Genomic DNA, 16272 nt, shown 5'->3' with positions numbered 1-16272 from the left:
GGTGCGTGTTATGGGTGCGCACCGGACGCGTCGGGCGCGTCGGGACCGCGGGCGTGGACCGCGTCGAGGCGCTGGACCTGGTTGCGCAGATCGCGTACGTGCGCGACGGGAGCGCGGGCCGGGAGCGCGGCGACGTGGGGAGTGCGCGCGAAGGGCACGGCGGTCGCGGAGACGAGGAGGTCGCGAGGGACCTGCGTGGTGGCGCAGAGGCCGCGACGGCTCGGCGCGACAATCGTGGAAGGTGCGCGGCACGGAGACGCGGCGTGGCGGCCCACGGGACTGCGGGCTGCTGCAGCGGGAGCGAGCGGAGGCTTGTGACGGAGACGCTGCGGAGGCATACATGGCGACGTGACGACGACAACGACGGAAGCTGCACCAACTCCGGCGACGGCAGATCATGGCTTAGGGCGTGAATGATGGGAATAAGCCATGCTCAGGTCCGTGGTGACCCGCGAGTGTACGCGTACGTGCCAGGTCTGTGGCGACCGGGCGTGCGCAGGTGTGTGCGTGAGTGCATGTTCGTTAGAGATAGTCACGGGATAGGGGTAGACGCTAGCGATCCATGCGGGTTCTAGCCGCGCCCAGCGCGTAGGAGCGCGTCGTGAGCGCAGGCGGCGCATGCGGATCATGGGGCGTGTACGTGCGCATCGTGGGTGTGTGAGCAGCGCGTGTATAAGGTCTCCCTCGGCCTGTGTAACTTGGAGTGGTGCCTGGGAACGAGTTCATGCTCGTGGTAGTGGCGTTCGAGCGCCGGAAACCTCCTGTGTCCACCTGTGTCTTCTTCTTCCCTTCTTCTACCTCGGTCCGCTGCAGAACAAGAGAGCTGCGGAGAGGTAGGCGAGAGCTAGGGCTAGACGGCAACAACACCCCGGCCTTCAGCAGCTCGTCCGCGTCATCTGTGCGTGTCCTCTCCAGCCTCAATGATTAGGCTTTCGCTTCTTGCTGATGTTCTCATCTGGTTGCGCCTGGTTATGCCCAGTTATGCACTCTTTCGCCTATGTTTGTTCGTCCGCCTTGTTAGTTGGTTGGTCAGTGTTGGTACGGGCTGTGTGTTTGCCCTTGTATCTGGATTCGGCTACTCCGGTCCTAGTCTGTTTCGTGTCCACCCACGGGTGCCTCTACCTAGTTCCTCGTGTTCTTAGCACCTGCCTGTTCCATGATCTGGGTTGTATGTTCTCTGTTTTACCATGAAGATTTTAAACTGGAATGTGCGCGGCCTTGGTGATGACGATAAGTGCTCCCTTGTTCGAGATGCTATAACCTCTTGCTGCCCCAACATTGTTTGTTTGCAGGAAACCAAACTGCCTCACCTCACGACGATCAAGCTCCGATCCCTCCTGCCTGCCTCTTTCCAGGGCCAGGCCGTCACCCCCTCTGTGGGTGCCGCAGGTGGCATTCTTGTTGCCTGGGACACTTCCCTTGTTCAAGGCCAGATCATCGACACACACAGATACCACGTCACTCTGAAGATGCACTCAACCTCTTCTGACACTGCCTTCCAGATCACTGCTGTGTATGCACCTTGCTTGCAAGAGGAACGGGCTGCTTTCTTCGATGCCCTCAATATGGTTGCAGCTGACGAAGACACACCATGGGTCGTCTTGGGCAACTTCAACATGTACCGTTTTGCACATGAGAAGTATTGCGGCCGTTTCAACTGCGGCCTCATGGACATGTTTAACACTTGGATCAGAGAGATGGGTTTGGATGACATTCAGATAGACAATCGACTTTTTACATGGTCAAACAAAAGGGCCCGTCCCACTCTCGTCAGGTTGGATCGAGTGCTGGTCAATGCGGCGTGGAATCTGAGTTTTTTGCAGTCCCAGGCCGCCTGTGTACCTGCAGTTACCTCCGACCACACCCCAATTCTGCTGCAGTTCAACGCCGACGTGCCCAAGAGCAAGTTCTTCAGGTTCGAGAACCACTGGCTCGAGATGCCAGAGGCCAGGGAAATCATTCAGGACTGCTGGACCCGTGGTACAAGAGTGTTCAAGTCCTCGGCCTCGCTCATCAGCTTCAAGATGAGGAGAACCAGAGCTGCTCTACGACAATGGTGTCGGCGCAAATCCAGCCTCAAAACTCTGCTAGTTAACAACAAACATGTCATCAGTTTCCTGCAGACTGTCGAGGAAAAGCGGCACCTGTCTCTGATGGAAGTGGTTCTTCGTGAAGCTGCTACTGCCAAGGCCGAGCAACTCATCCTTTGGCAAGCAGCCATGTGGCGTCGCCGGGCCAAGCTTAGGTGGTGTGTCGATGGTGACGAGAACAGCCGCTTCTTCCATGCGGCTGCCAACGCACAACATCGACGCAATCAGATCAGGGCCCTTGCCCATGACGGTGTGCTGCATTATCACAACAGCCGGCAACTTGCCATTGCAACTCGCTACTTCATGGATGTTTTGGGTCAGCCCAGCCCCTCTCTGCCAACGCTTCAGCTCAACGTTCTGTACACTGGTGAGGACATGGTTGACCTTTCGGAGCTTGCCAATACATTCTCATGGGCTGAAGTGGTGCGCGCCATTAGCCAGTCGCCAAACAACAGAAGCCCAGGGCCCGAAGGTTTCACGAACGAGTTCTATAAAGCTTTCATGTCTCTTCTGAAGGACGACATGCTCGCTCTACTCACGGCTTTCCACAATAATCGTCTGCCTTTGGGGGGTATCAACACAGCCTACATCACTTTGCTTCCCAAGAAAGACACCCCGCTGGAGATGTCTGACTTCAGACCTATCTCGTTGGTGCACAGCACGCCTAAGCTGACGTCCAAGATCCTGACAAACAGGCTGCAGAGAAGAATCCCGGAGTTAGTCCACCTTCTGCAGTCAGGGTTCTTGCAAGGCAGATCTATCACTAAGAATTTTGTGTTGACCGCGGAGATGGTGCAAACTACACATAAAAGGAGGATGCCTGTTATAGCACTGAAATTGGATTTCCGGAAAGCCTTCGATTCGGTTAGTTGGACTGTCTCTTTCAAGTGATGGAGGCTCAAGGTTTCCCCTCTAAGTGGTCCCAGTGGATCAACTCCCTCCTCTCCTCGGGCAATTCTCGTGTGCTGATCAACGGAGAGCTGGGTGATCCCATTGTGGCCAAACGAGGTTTTCGCCAAGGAGACTCTTTGTCACCCTACTTATTCTTGCTTGTGGCTGACGTCCTCCAGAGACTCTGTCTGCACCACTTCAGAAATGGCAACCTTATGCACCCGCTGGGGCCTGACGTCCTCGACTGTTTTCCGGTCTTAAAGTACGCAGACGACACACTGATCATCTTCCGTGGAGATGTGCAGCCGGCGGGCATGATCAAGAATATTCTGTCCGCTTTCTCTGATTTCTTCGGCCTACAAATTAATTTCCAGAAGAGTACGCTCGTACCGATCTGTGTGGATGAAGGTACAACCGTTGAGATCGCCTCTCTGTTAGGGTGCCCGGTGTCCTCTTTCCCATGCAACTACCTCGGGCTGCCTCTGTCCGTTCATAAAATTAAGCATGGAATGCTGCTGCCGGTCATTCACAGAGTTGATCGTAGGCTTTCTGGTTGGCTGGCCTCCTTTCTATCCTGGGGTGGTAGGCTCACTCTTATCAACTCAGTTTTAGCTGGCATCCCTACATACTTCATGCAATGTTTCCCTTGGCCCAAGGAATCACTGGATAAACTAGAGGGCCTGCTTCGTGCCTTCTTCTGGCAGGGCAAGAACAAGGTGAAAGGAGGGCAGTGCAATGTGGCTTGGAGTAAAGTTGTGGTGCCTCGGATCAAAGGTGGGTTGGGGATTATAAATCTGGAGGCACCCAACAAGGCTATGATATGTAAGTTCGTGGCCAGAATTCTTCAGTCATCCGACATCCCATGCTACCGTTGGTTCGCTTCCCAGTACTGCAGTGCTTCTCTACCTCATGATACCAGAGCGCGGGACACTGCCGTTTGGAAAGGTTTCAAGGCCTGCATCCCTCTAGTCATCTCTTCTTCGAGATGCGTTGTCGGAAGTGGCGCCCTTGTTTCTTTCTGGCACGATCAGTGGCTTCCTGAAGGCAGGCTGCGACTGCTTCTCCCGGTGCTGTTCTCCTTTGCTCGCAACCCTTTCTGCTCCGTGCAGTCGCAGTATGAAGAGGAGGGCCGGCGCTTGTCTCTGCATCCAAACCTGACACACACTGCAGCCCTACAGCTTACGCGGCTCATGCAGTTGATTGCGCATGTCACCCCCGACAACTCCAGGCCTGATTCCCGCGCACCGCTCTTCCTTGGAAAACAGCTCAGCACAGGCCATTTTTACAGTCTGCTTAACTTCAGAGGTGTGCGTTGGGAGTATGCTTGCTGGGTCTGGGATCCAATCATACCACTCAAATACAGGATCTTCCTCTGGTTGCTTCTTTGGGGCCGTCTCAACACCAGGGATTTCATGACAAAGAAAGGCTGGACTGCAGTGTCTCCCTCCGCATGCTGTGACCTCTGCCCAGCCTTGGAAACTGTCCATCATCTCGTGCTAAGATGCCGGTATGTCAATGCAATATGGGATAAATTGCTGCTGGCCACCCTAGCTTGCTCCTTCCCAGATATCCAGTCTTTCGTCACTGCGGCTGCCAGCCAGTTACAGTTCAACAGTAAATGGAATGTTGCCTTTGCCGCATCTGCTGTCGCTCTGTGGCATGCCAGGAATGATCGGACCTTTAACGACAACAGATGGAGCGTGACCCACATTCGATCCTATGCTGCTAACTTGCTACGTTTATGGGCCAGCAGAGCTTCAAAACAGTGTGACAAAGAGGATCTGCACACTTGGGCTGTGATGCTTGGGTCGTAATTTTTTTTAGGGTAGAGCAAAGCTGTCGCATGCAAGCTTGCATGCATCTATCCTCCTCCCCCTCTCATGTATCCACCCCACCCCCCTTCTAGGCTGCTTGTGGCCATGCACCATGGTGCATTTAGCAAGACTTTGTTCACAACTCCAGGCTTCAGCCTGCTTTGAAATATAAAGATGGCCTTGAGCCATCTTTCTCTTTCAAAAAAAAAAGTGCCATTAAGGTAATCCGACCACCTGAGCTCCAAAACTTCAGAAAAGTGAACAATCCACAGCAAAAATAATGGCCAGTTCGATTACACACAACCTAACTAAAAAATGGTTCGAGTCTTCACGAGATTCATGTAATATGCATCCTAAAATCTTTCTAGGTCCAGTTTGAAACTAAATGCAATATAGATATCTAGTTCCTTTTGTCAATCCTAAACTGAACTTGATAACCATGGCACTATTCATAACTGTGGTTAAAAATTATAACTAAATCAAACATAGGATGAAGACAGCACTGCATCCAGCCAGTCTGCAACTGCAAACCAGTATCAAGGATGTATATTTGCTTCTCTCAACAAGAGCACATCATCAAGAGCCAGAATTGCATTTACCTCTGAAGCAACTCTTTGGTGTCTGACCCCCCAAACTTCTGAAGCCTGCTTCCTACACTCTTCTCAAAAGCGCTCCGAACTGAACCAATGCTCAGCCTCCCATAAACTATCTGAAGCCTGACCGTCATACGAATGTCACGCTCTAGTGCATCGTTGATCAGCTCATCATTTTCCTTCAGATCAGAGATGGGAAGCTTCTGGTACTTGTCCCTCAGCTGCTTCAGATCGCTGTCATCCGCATAAACGCCTGCACAGAGCAACATTTCACAATCTCTTCTCGGCGTTGCAGTTTACAGCATTTTACGATCTGTGTCGATGTTGCAGTTTCCTTTTCTACATTAGATATGCGATGCGACTAGAGGTGTCAATGTAAAAAAAGGAAGGAAATTTGATTAGTAGGTTACCGAACGCGTAGACGTCGATGGACTTGAGGCCGAGGATGGTGGTCTTGCGGAGGCCAACGCCGAGGAGGCGGCGCCCGCCGGCGGTCTCGGCGGGGAATGCGGCGCCGGTGCGGGGCTCGACGTTGCCGGGGGCGCCGCTGTCGGCAAGGGAGAGGGAGGCCCAGAGGGATGCAGAGTGTGACGGGCGCGGGAGCGGCCGACCGGCAGATTTGGCGGTCAGGGCGAAGCCGGCTGCGGCTGCCGCAGCCGCGGCGGCGGCAATTGCGGCGGCGATGGCGGCACGGTGGGGAGGCGGCGGGGTGGGGAGGTGGGCGAAGGTGGCGGCGGGGAAGCGGAGGGACACCATGGCTGAGGCGGAGCGGAGGCCGGAGGCGCGTGCAGTGTGCTGTGCGGTGTACTGTGGTGTCTGGTGTGGTGTGGCCGCGTGGGGGACGGAGCACGCGATGTGGACGGGCGGCAGTTGGCGCGTGGCGACGGCAGCAGCGGGGTGGCACCCGGAAACACAGCCAGAAAGTCTTGCAATTTTCGAATTAATTTTGGACGAAACACGAACATGTAGATTTTGGACAAAAAGCAGTTGGGTTCGTGTTGTGAAAAGAAAGAGTTGTGGAGGGTGTAGCCGCTAATAAGACCAAGACTTGTACTTCCTCTGTATTTTTAGATCACGGTAATCTAAAAACTTTTGTATTAATTTATAGAGGGAGTAACTTGTAAGTGTTTTGTTTTCAATCGACCACAGGACCACCAATAACAACGGAAGATGACAGCTATGTCGGTTTCCGATCTCACTAAGGGGTTGTGTGAACAGATGGCAGCTACGATATGCGGATTTTTTGGGCAAAACAAGATAATGATCAGAAGATACATTGTTTGTCCGCTGAGAAGTTGACTCTTTCCAAAAAAGAAGGTGGTTTGGGATACAAGGATCTCCATGTGTTTAATTTGGCCATGCTCACTAAACAAGCGTGGAGATTGTTAGAACACCCTGATTCACTTTGTGCTCGAGTTCTCAAAGCGAAGTATTTCCGTGAAACCGACATACTGCATGCTACACCCAAAAGGGAATGTTGTATGTGTGGCATAGTATCTTACAGGGAATTGAAGTGGTTAAGAAGGGAGTCATCAAGCGTGTCGGTGACGGCTCGACAGTGAAGATCTGGGAGGACTCGTGGCTTCCTAGAGACTGGGACGTGAGACCGATGACACATCGCCGGAACGCTGTCGTCTCAACTGCTGCTGAGCTGATGGACGCATTCTCTGTGGCATGGGACTAACAGCTAGTGCGGTCAATATTCTGGGCACCAGATGCGGACTTGATCCTAGCTTTGCCCATTAAAGAAGATATGGAAGATGCCTGGGCACGGCATCTTGACCATCGTGGTTGTTTCTTTGTGAAGTCGGCGTACAAGTTATGCAGACAATTTCAGATGGTGGACTCGGGTGAGGTTGGTCAAGCAAATGGGGACAACAACAACAACAGTTTCAGATGGAGTTCCATATGGCACGCGCCGTGCCCAAATAAAGTGCAACAATTCCTATGGCGTATGGCACACAACAGCCTTCCCCTATGTGCCAATCTGAAGAGGAAAGGAGTAGACATTGACACACTTTGTCCAGTCTGCAAAAGAAGAGATGAAGATGGTAGCCATCTGTTGTTTCAGTGTAAACAGGTCAAGCAATTGTGGAGGGAATTAGGACTAGACGAGGTACGTACTAAGTGCATGGCAATGCATGATCCAAAAGAAGTAATACATGAGCTGTTGGGGGGTGATCTGCAACGGAAAACAATCATCATTGCACTAGCATGGACGTGGTGGAATGCAAGAAAAAAACTGTGGATGGAGGGAAAGAAAATAGACATCACTGGACTACTTTGGCAGATTAGGATTGAAGCTACTGAATATATGACTTACTTCAGTCATGAGAAGAAACCAGTTGAGCGGGAATCTGAAGTTTGGACCAAGCCGACTGACGGTGTGCTAAAGATTAATACTGATGGCAGCTTTTGTGCGGCGTCATCATTAGGAGGGTGGGGCTATGTCATTCAAGATCATGACAGTGATGTTGTGGTAGCGGCTGCAGGAAGGATATCGCATGCACATGATGCCTTGCAAACTGAAGCTGAAGCATGCATATTTACTCTATACAAGGCGCATGAGTTAGGCATCACCAGGGTTGTGGTGGAGACGGATGCAACGTTGCTGGTCCATGCAATCAAGTTGTCGAACTTTGATCGTTCTTCTATTGGGGTATTGTTCAGGGAGATAAAGACTTTTGCTAGTTTGAACTTCAGTTTTTTCATATTGTTCATTGTCCGAGGGCTTGTAATAAGGTTGCAGACGCTCTTGCGCTGTATGGGTCGAAGATGGAGCTTGTACCCCAAGCCGTATGGCCGGTTCTTGCCCCTACCTTTGTCCGGTCTTTTATTGCTAGCGACGTCGCTAGACATGTTGATTAATGGAATGAAATGTTCCAAGCTCAAAAAAACAACGGAAGACAAAACAAAGTAGCATCATCCATGTTGCCAAAAGAAAAGTGAAGTCCTTTTTTGAAAAATATTCAAATATTATAAAAGTTCGTCACAAGTACAAAGCACTACAAACATAATAAAAATTAAATCGAGGTCTATGGACCACCAAACGAACAATACTGCTGCCTGAACGAGCCATCGACGCGTCGATGTCTCCGCTTCCCTATCGGACCGGCTTGACCTTGTCGATGACAACAAGAAAGTCTTCGTGCATGTTGTAAGGGCATATTTATCCCTAAGTAGTTTTGGTGATTGATGATAATGCATTTGCAGATTAATCGTATGCATTAAGCATTTCAAATATCTCATGATTTAGGCACAAGACGATTCGTTGCCCCTCGGAGTCTAATGAAGACGGAGTTTTCCCTATGTTCCTTTTCGGTGGATTTGAGTCATAGGAAAGCCGTACTATTAAGAGGGGGTCCGCGTTGGAAAGGTTTGGGTGGAATCATCACATACACGTCTATTCCTTTTGCACCCCCTTTTCTTTGCACCTTTGGAGCAACCATTGTTTTTCCTGTCTCTGCAAAATGAAGGACTCCTAGTGTTTGTTGTGCTGTGGCATGCAGTAGTACTGCTCATGGGAGCAGTAGTACCACAGAGGCCCATGATAGTACCGGCCGGGGTCGCGGTAGTACCGCAGGCCCATGCGGTAGTACCGCTCCCCGGACGCGGTAGTATCGTGGCCTCGGGCCGGGCACAGCAGCACGAGCGGAAGTAGGGGCAGATGCAATTTTTTACATCCGCGTCCTACACGGTAGTACCGCTCCCTTTATGCGGTAGTACCGTGTCAGAGTTTAGCACAGATTGTTACTTAGCGGAAGTAGCCACAAATGTATTTTTATTCGTCCGTGCTTTCCCAGCCCAGACAAACCCTGCCTTGCGGTAGTACCACAAGGGGGAGCGGTAGTACCACTCCGGCGGTTCTACCGCTCTTTGCTTCAACGCATCAGGGATGGTCTAGCTCCTGCCGCGCATGTGGTAATACCGCAATGCCCCGCAGTAGTACCGCAGGCCCTTGCGGTAGTACCGCATGTCTGGTGCGGTAGTACCGTCGCGGGCTGAGTAAGTAGAAAACAGTTGGATTTGTCCTATCACTATAAAAGGGGAGTCTTCTTCTCCGAGTTGACTACCTCTTCCATCCCTAAGCTCCATTTCTGCTCTAAGCTTCATTTTCGCCCGATCTCTCTCCCTAGCCAATCAAACTAGTCGATTTTCTAGGGATTGGTTGAGAAGGCTCCGATCTACACTTCCACCAAGAGAAATTTGATCCCCCACTAATCTCTTGCGGATCTTGTTACTCTTGGGTGTTTGAGCACCCTAGATGGTTGAGGCCACCGCGGAGCCATATTCCATTGTGGTGAAACTTCATGGTGTCGTTGGGAGCCTCCAATTAAGTTGTGGAGATTGCCCCAACCTTGTTTGTAAAGGTCCGCTCGCCGCCTCCAAGGGCACCAATAGTGGAATCACGGCATCTCACATTGTGTGAGGGCGTGAGGAGAATACGGTGGCCCTAGTGGCTTCTCGGGGAGCATTGTGGCTCCACATCGCTCCAACGGAGACGTACTTCCTCTCAAAGGGAAGGAACTTCGGTAACACATCCTCGTCTCCATCGGCTCCACTCTTGGTTATCTCGTACCTTTACTTGTGCAAGCTTACTTTGTGTTGCATCCCTTGCTTGCTTGTGTGCTTGTTGTTGTTGCATCATATAGGTTGCTCACCTAGTTGCATATCTAGACAATCTACTTTGATGCAAAGTTTAAATTGTTAAAGAAAAGCTAAAAATTGTTAGTTGCCTATTCACCCCGGCATCTCTAGTTGAAAGTGAAACTATCCCTAGGTGGTTTTGGTAATTCATAACAACATATAGCTCATTGAGCTAATGCTATTCCAAGATGACTATTTCAGGAAAGCTCAATGATTGGCATGGCATGGATGTGAAAGTGGAACCCTCAAAATGCTAAGGACAAAGGATTGGCTCAAGCTCAAAAGCTCAAGACTCTTCATTTTATATTTTTCTGATCCAAGATCACATTGAGTCTTTAGGAAAAGCCAATACTATCAAGGAGGGATGAGGTGTTGCTTAATGAGCCTCTTGCTTCATGTGCTTAGTGATATGCTCCAAAACCCTCAACTACTTTCCCATATCCACATATGACCTAAACCCTAAGCCAAACTCGGTCATACCGATTCTTTCTATCCGGTGCCACCGAGTTTCACTTGTCATAAGCCACTGTCAAACCCTAGCAATTCGGTTCTACCGATAGGGATCTCGGTCTCACCGAGATGGGATTGCAAACTCTCTGTTTCCCTTTCGTAACTTTTCGGTCTCACCGAAAGAGCGAATCGGTCCCACCGAGATTGCAATGTAAACTCTTTGTTTCCCTTTTGTAACTTTTCGGTCTCACCGAAAGAGCAAATCGGTCCCACCGAGTTTGCCTGACCAACTCTCTGGTTAGCTTATTACCAAACTCGGTCTCACCGAGTTTGTGTAATCGGTCTCACTGAGATTACGTTATGCCCAAACCCTAACCATATCGGTCCTACCGAGTCGCATGTCAGTCCCATCGAAAATCTCTAACGGTCACTAGGTTTACCTTTTCGATCCGACCGAGTTTGTTGATTCGGTCCCACCGAGATTGGAAAACTGTGTGTAACGGTTGGATTTTGTGTGGAGGCTATATATACCCCTCCACCTCCTCTTCATTCGTGGAGAGAGCCATCAGAACACATACACAATTCCAACTCATATGTTCTGAGAGAGAACTACCTACTCATGTGTTGAGGCCAAGATATTCCATTCCTACCATATGAATCTTGATCTCTAGCTTTCCCCAAGTTGCTTTCCACTCAAACCTTCTTTCCACCAGATCCAAATCCTATGAGAGAGAGTTGAGTGTTGGGGAGACTATCATTTGAAGCACAAGAGCAAGGAGTTCATTACCTACACACCATTTGTTACTTCTTGGAGAGTGGTGTCTCCTAGATTGGCTAGGTGTCACTTGGGAGCCTCCGACAAGATTGTGGAGTTGAACCAAGGAGTTTGTAAGGGCAAGGAGATCGCCTACTTCGTGAAGATCTACCACTAGTGAGGCAAGTCCTTCGTGGGCGATGGCCATGGTGGGATAGACAAGGTTGCTTCTTCGTGGACCCTTCGTGGGTTGTTGCTTCTTCGTGGACCCTTCGTGGGTGGTTGCTTCTTCGTGGACCCTTCGTGGGTGGAGCCCTCCGTGGACTCGCGCAACCATTACCCTTCGTGGCCGTTACCCTTCGTGAGTTGAAGTCCCCATCAACGTGGATGTAGGATAGCACCACCTATCCGAACCACGGGAAAAACATCTGTGTCTCCAATTGCGTTTGAATTCTCCAAACCCTTCCCTTTACATTCTTGCAAGTTGCATGCTTTACTTTCCGCTGCCAATATACTCTTTGCACGCTTGCTTGAATTGTGTGATAATTGCTTGACTTGTCCTACAATAGCTAAAATCTGCCAAGAACTAAAATTGGGAAAAGGTTAAGTTTTTATTTGGTCAAGTAGTCTAATCACCCCCCTCTAGACATACTTTCGATCCTACAAGTGGTATCAGAGCTTTGGTCTCCATTTGCTTTGATCTCCATAGCTTTTGGTGGTCATAGCCTTGGTTTCACAACCTAGGAGAGTATGGCGTCTAGCGAGGGAAATTATCACCGTAGAGGTCCTTACTTTGATGGTACTAATTTTGCTAGTTGGAAGCATAAAATGAAAATGCATATTCTTGGACATAACCCCGCCGTTTGGGCTATTGTGTGTGTTGGTTTGCAAGGTGACTTCTTTGATGGGAAAGAACCAAACCGTGAAGCTACCGTGGATGAGTTGAAGATGTTGCAATACAATGCTCAAGCTTGTGATATTCTCTTCAACGGATTGTGCCCCGAAGAATTCAACAAAATCAGCCGTCTTGAGAATGCAAAGGAAATTTGGGACACTTTGATTGATATGCACGAAGGTACCGACTCCGTCAAGGAATCCAAGTTGGATGTGCTTCAAAGTCAACTTGACAAGTTCAAAATGAAGGATGGTGAAGGTGTCGCTGAAATGTACTCTAGGCTTGCTCTCATCACAAATGAGATTGCCGGCTTAGGAAGTGAAGAGATGACCGATAGATTCATCATCAAGAAGATTCTAAGAGCCTTGGATGGAAAATATGATACCGTGTGCACATTGATCCAAATGATGCCCAAGTACAAAGATCTCAAGCCAACGGAGGTGATTGGAAGAATTGTTGCTCATGAGATGTCACTTAAGGATAAAGAGGAACTTCACAACAAATCAAGTGGTGCCTACAAAGCCTCGTGTGAAGCCCCTACATCATCAAGTGAGAAACAAAACTTCAATGAAGAATTGAGCTTAATGGTGAAGAACTTCAACAAGTTCTACAAGAGTAGAAGCAAAGATAGAAGCTTCAAGTCAAGGTCCTATAATGACAAAAGATCTTCTAGTCGAGAGCGAAACTGCTACAGTTGTGGAAGACCCGGACACTATTCCAATGAGTGTACGGCTCCCTACAAGAGAAGAGAAGATTCTCCAAAAAGAAGAAGCAAAGAATCACCACCAAGAGAGAGAAGGAGTAGAGATGATCGTTATGAACGAAGATACTCACGGAGAAGCAAGGATTCGGAAAGGAAGGAAAAATCATCAAGGAGCTACACAAAACGAAGACATCAAGCTCATGTTGGTGAATGGGTATCCGACTCCGACTCCGACAGCCACTCCGAGAGAAGTTATCACTCCGACTCCGAAGATACTCAAGATGAAGGTGTTGCCGGTCTAGCACTTGTGTCAACCAACTCCTACGACATATTTGACTCACTAAATGAAGGAATTGGAAGATGCTTCATGGCTAAAGGTCCTAAGGTAACACACCCCGAGTATGTTGATTTCAATAGTGATGAAGATGACTTGTTAGGTGATGATTTACTTGTTGACAACTCTAGTGATGAATACTATGATGAAACATCAATTAATCATGCTAATCAAGATAAAACGAATGACAATGATAAGGAGAAGATTGAGGCTCTAACTAAAGAACTAAACACTCTTAAGTTAGCTCATGAAACTATCTTCGAAGATCATCGAGAACTTTTAAGAGCTCATGAGAAATTACGCTTTGAAAAGCTCAATCTTGAGCAAGAGCATGAGTTCTTAAAAGCAATCAATGATGATCTCCGCAAGAAAAGTTCTTCTTACATTGCCAAGCGTTTACTCTTATCCACTTACATGCCTCAAGTCAAGTCTAGTAACAAGAACAAGAAAGATTCTTCCTCTAGCAGTAACAATGATCATGCTAAATCCAATATTGTTGCTTCTAGTAGTTCTCTTGATTCCACTAATGATTCTCTTAGCCAAGTTACACTTGAGCAAGAAAATAGCTTATTGAAGGGAATTATAGAGAAAGGAGTGTACAAATGCCTTGCCGAGAGTAAGCAATTCGAGGAAATTGTGCGCAAGCAAGGAATGCACCGGAAGAATCAAGGTGTTGGTTTTGAACGAAAGTTCAATGCCAATGGAGTTGAGTGGGAAGAAGATCAATACCCCAAGACAAAGTTTGTTCCTCAACAAGAGAAGTATGATACTTCTTTCAAGGGGACACAAGCTCAAGATGATCTTCCACCACAAGACTACAAGCAAAAAGGCAAGGACAAGCTTCAAGAGGAAATTGATGCATTTGAAGAAGCTCCTAAGACCTTAGTCAAGTGGATTCCCAAGACTACTTCAAGTTCCACTTCATCAAGTACGACTACAACTCCAAGGATTCCCATCAAGATGGTGTGGATCCAAAAGAAGAAGAACTAGAGAGTTCTTGAGGGTGACTCCGCCAACTACTTCACTCTTATCATTTTGGCAAGAACAAGTGCAATCAACTTCCACATCTTGCACTAGTTCAAGGAGTCACAAACCCTCTTGTTGGTAAGACAAGGGACAAGGTAACCTAAAAGTTTTCATGGACATCATCTTGTGTGTGGATCACTCTATGTCTATGGATATCCTTGTTTGTTCCTTGTGGGACTAACCCATGTAGGTATTGAAAGTGCAATTCACTCAAATGGATAGCTCCAAGTGATCTACATCAACATTGAGCATCCACATCCTCAACATCTACATGAAGTCATCATCGACAAAACCCGAGGTTAGTTCATCCCTCTAAGGGGGGATATCACATATAGGGGGAGCTTTACTCTAAGACTTGAGCTAAAGCAACTCTAAAGATGTGAACACAACAATGCTTTATGTAAAAGTGGTAACCCCACTTGAGCTTAAACGATGAGTATGACCTATGATCAAGTGTTCTCACTTGACTCCTAAGTCAATATACTCATATATAGATGACCTTGTCATCGCAAATTGCTTGATAGATGCTAGAATTGGTTGTGCATGCCTTGTCACATATTTCATTTGCCATCTTATTGTGTGAGCATGCTGGTTGCATATTTTACTCATTCGAGGACATCCACTTGTTGTTTTGATTGTTTGGTTTTATTTCCTTTTGCCAAGTGGATGGACAAGAATGCCTAAGAACCTCCTCTAGCTATCTATGCTTTTCTCGTCTCAAACTCTATTCATGCTACATCACAAAATTTGATCAAGTCAGATTCGAACTACTCTGTGTGAGGAGCGGTCGGAGTCCCCGATTCGTCATAGACTTAAACTTCCAAAACCTCTTTATGATTCTCGGTCTGACCAATACCCCACTTTCGGTCCTACTGAGATCATTAAGTTGATCTAGGTTTTCGATCTCGGTGCAACCGATTTGAACCATCCGGTCACACCGAGTTGCAACAACTGTATACAGTTTTGCATCTCGGTGCCACCGAGTTGTTCCACTCAGTCACACCGACAGGGTAGGGCTATATGTAGTCACGGGCAAAAATTTGGAAATTTCTCCGAACCCCTTCGCCCGCGCGATAGCCTGCTCTGCCAACTTGGTCTCCGGATCGTCTCCTCACCGCCAGCCGCCTCTAGTCGCTGGTCTCCGTCGCCGTCAACGGAAATTCAACCCCGCCGTTGTCGCCGTAGCGAGTCTCCGCCGAACTAGGGTATGGACTCGATCTTTGTGCTATTCCCCAATCCGATTCTTAGCACATTGTGATCATCATGATTCTTGCCATGCTTGTTAAACTTTTATCCAGTCAATGAACTCGTAGATTAGGTTTAATTCAAAAAATTTAGGGTTAGGTTTCCGCTGAAACCATCTCGGACCCACCGAGTTGAAAAACTCGGTCCCACCGATTTGGCTTATGCCATTGCACAAGTGAGACTCGGTCTGACCGAGAATTACTTATCGGTGTGACCGATTTTGGAACTCTGTGAAACCCTAGCAGTCTCGGTGCCACCGAACTGTGACTCGGTCTGACCGAGTTCACTAGTTTAGGTGCCAAAACTGCTTCGGTATCACCGAGTTTAGAAATCGGTAGATCCGAGATGCTTTCAGTGGGAAACTAAAACTAAGTTTTTGAATTATTCTTTTGCAAAAATCTCTGCATTTTGTGATGCTCATCCACTCTATCTCATCTATAACCTATTCACAGGGTCAGCAGTCAGAGTTTGCATCATGTCAGACCAAAGTGATAGCCAGAACTTGTCAGAGCAGCAAGTGCAGATGAGTGAGGGCACTAGTCCCTCAAGTTCCTCAGATGATGGCAGCAGAAGTACTCCTAGCAATCTGCCTAAAGCTGCCACCAGACAGAGAAAGAAGAGAACCTCAGAATCAGAGGATGAGGACTATGTGGCAGAAGAGGAAGCAACTTCCAAGAGAGTTGAGAGGACTATGTGGCAGAAGAGGAAGCAACTTCCAAGAGAGTTGAGCCAGCACCTAAGGCACCCAAGCTGATGGGTGATGCCATAAGATCAGGGGCAGCTGCTTCCAAGGCCAAGCCAGCTCCAAAGCCAAAACCAAAGAGGAATAC

At 48.5% G+C, this 16272-nt stretch overlaps 1 protein-coding gene across 1 annotated transcript in view; it reads right to left on the bottom strand.

Annotated features, from left to right (window-relative positions):
• LOC119354066 (fatty-acid-binding protein 1-like) overlaps positions 1–6221 on the bottom strand; it is a 12727-nt gene extending 6506 nt beyond the window's left edge. Inside the window, exons 1-2 of the mRNA XM_037620766.1 lie at positions 5799–6221; positions 5395–5641 (exon numbers count right to left, since the gene is read on the bottom strand). Of these exons, the coding sequence (XP_037476663.1) occupies positions 5395–5641; positions 5799–6144 (593 nt within the window). The 5' untranslated portion in view covers positions 6145–6221. The remainder of the gene's footprint in view (positions 1–5394; positions 5642–5798) is intronic.
• Positions 6222–16272: the final 10051 nt, after the last annotated feature.

Source organism: Triticum dicoccoides, chromosome 2A, assembly GCF_002162155.2.
Source record: "Triticum dicoccoides isolate Atlit2015 ecotype Zavitan chromosome 2A, WEW_v2.0, whole genome shotgun sequence".
Taxonomy (NCBI): domain Eukaryota; kingdom Viridiplantae; phylum Streptophyta; class Magnoliopsida; order Poales; family Poaceae; genus Triticum; species Triticum dicoccoides.
The sequence above is the reverse complement of the archived record's forward strand: the minus strand, read 5'-3'. Positions and strand labels throughout refer to the sequence as shown.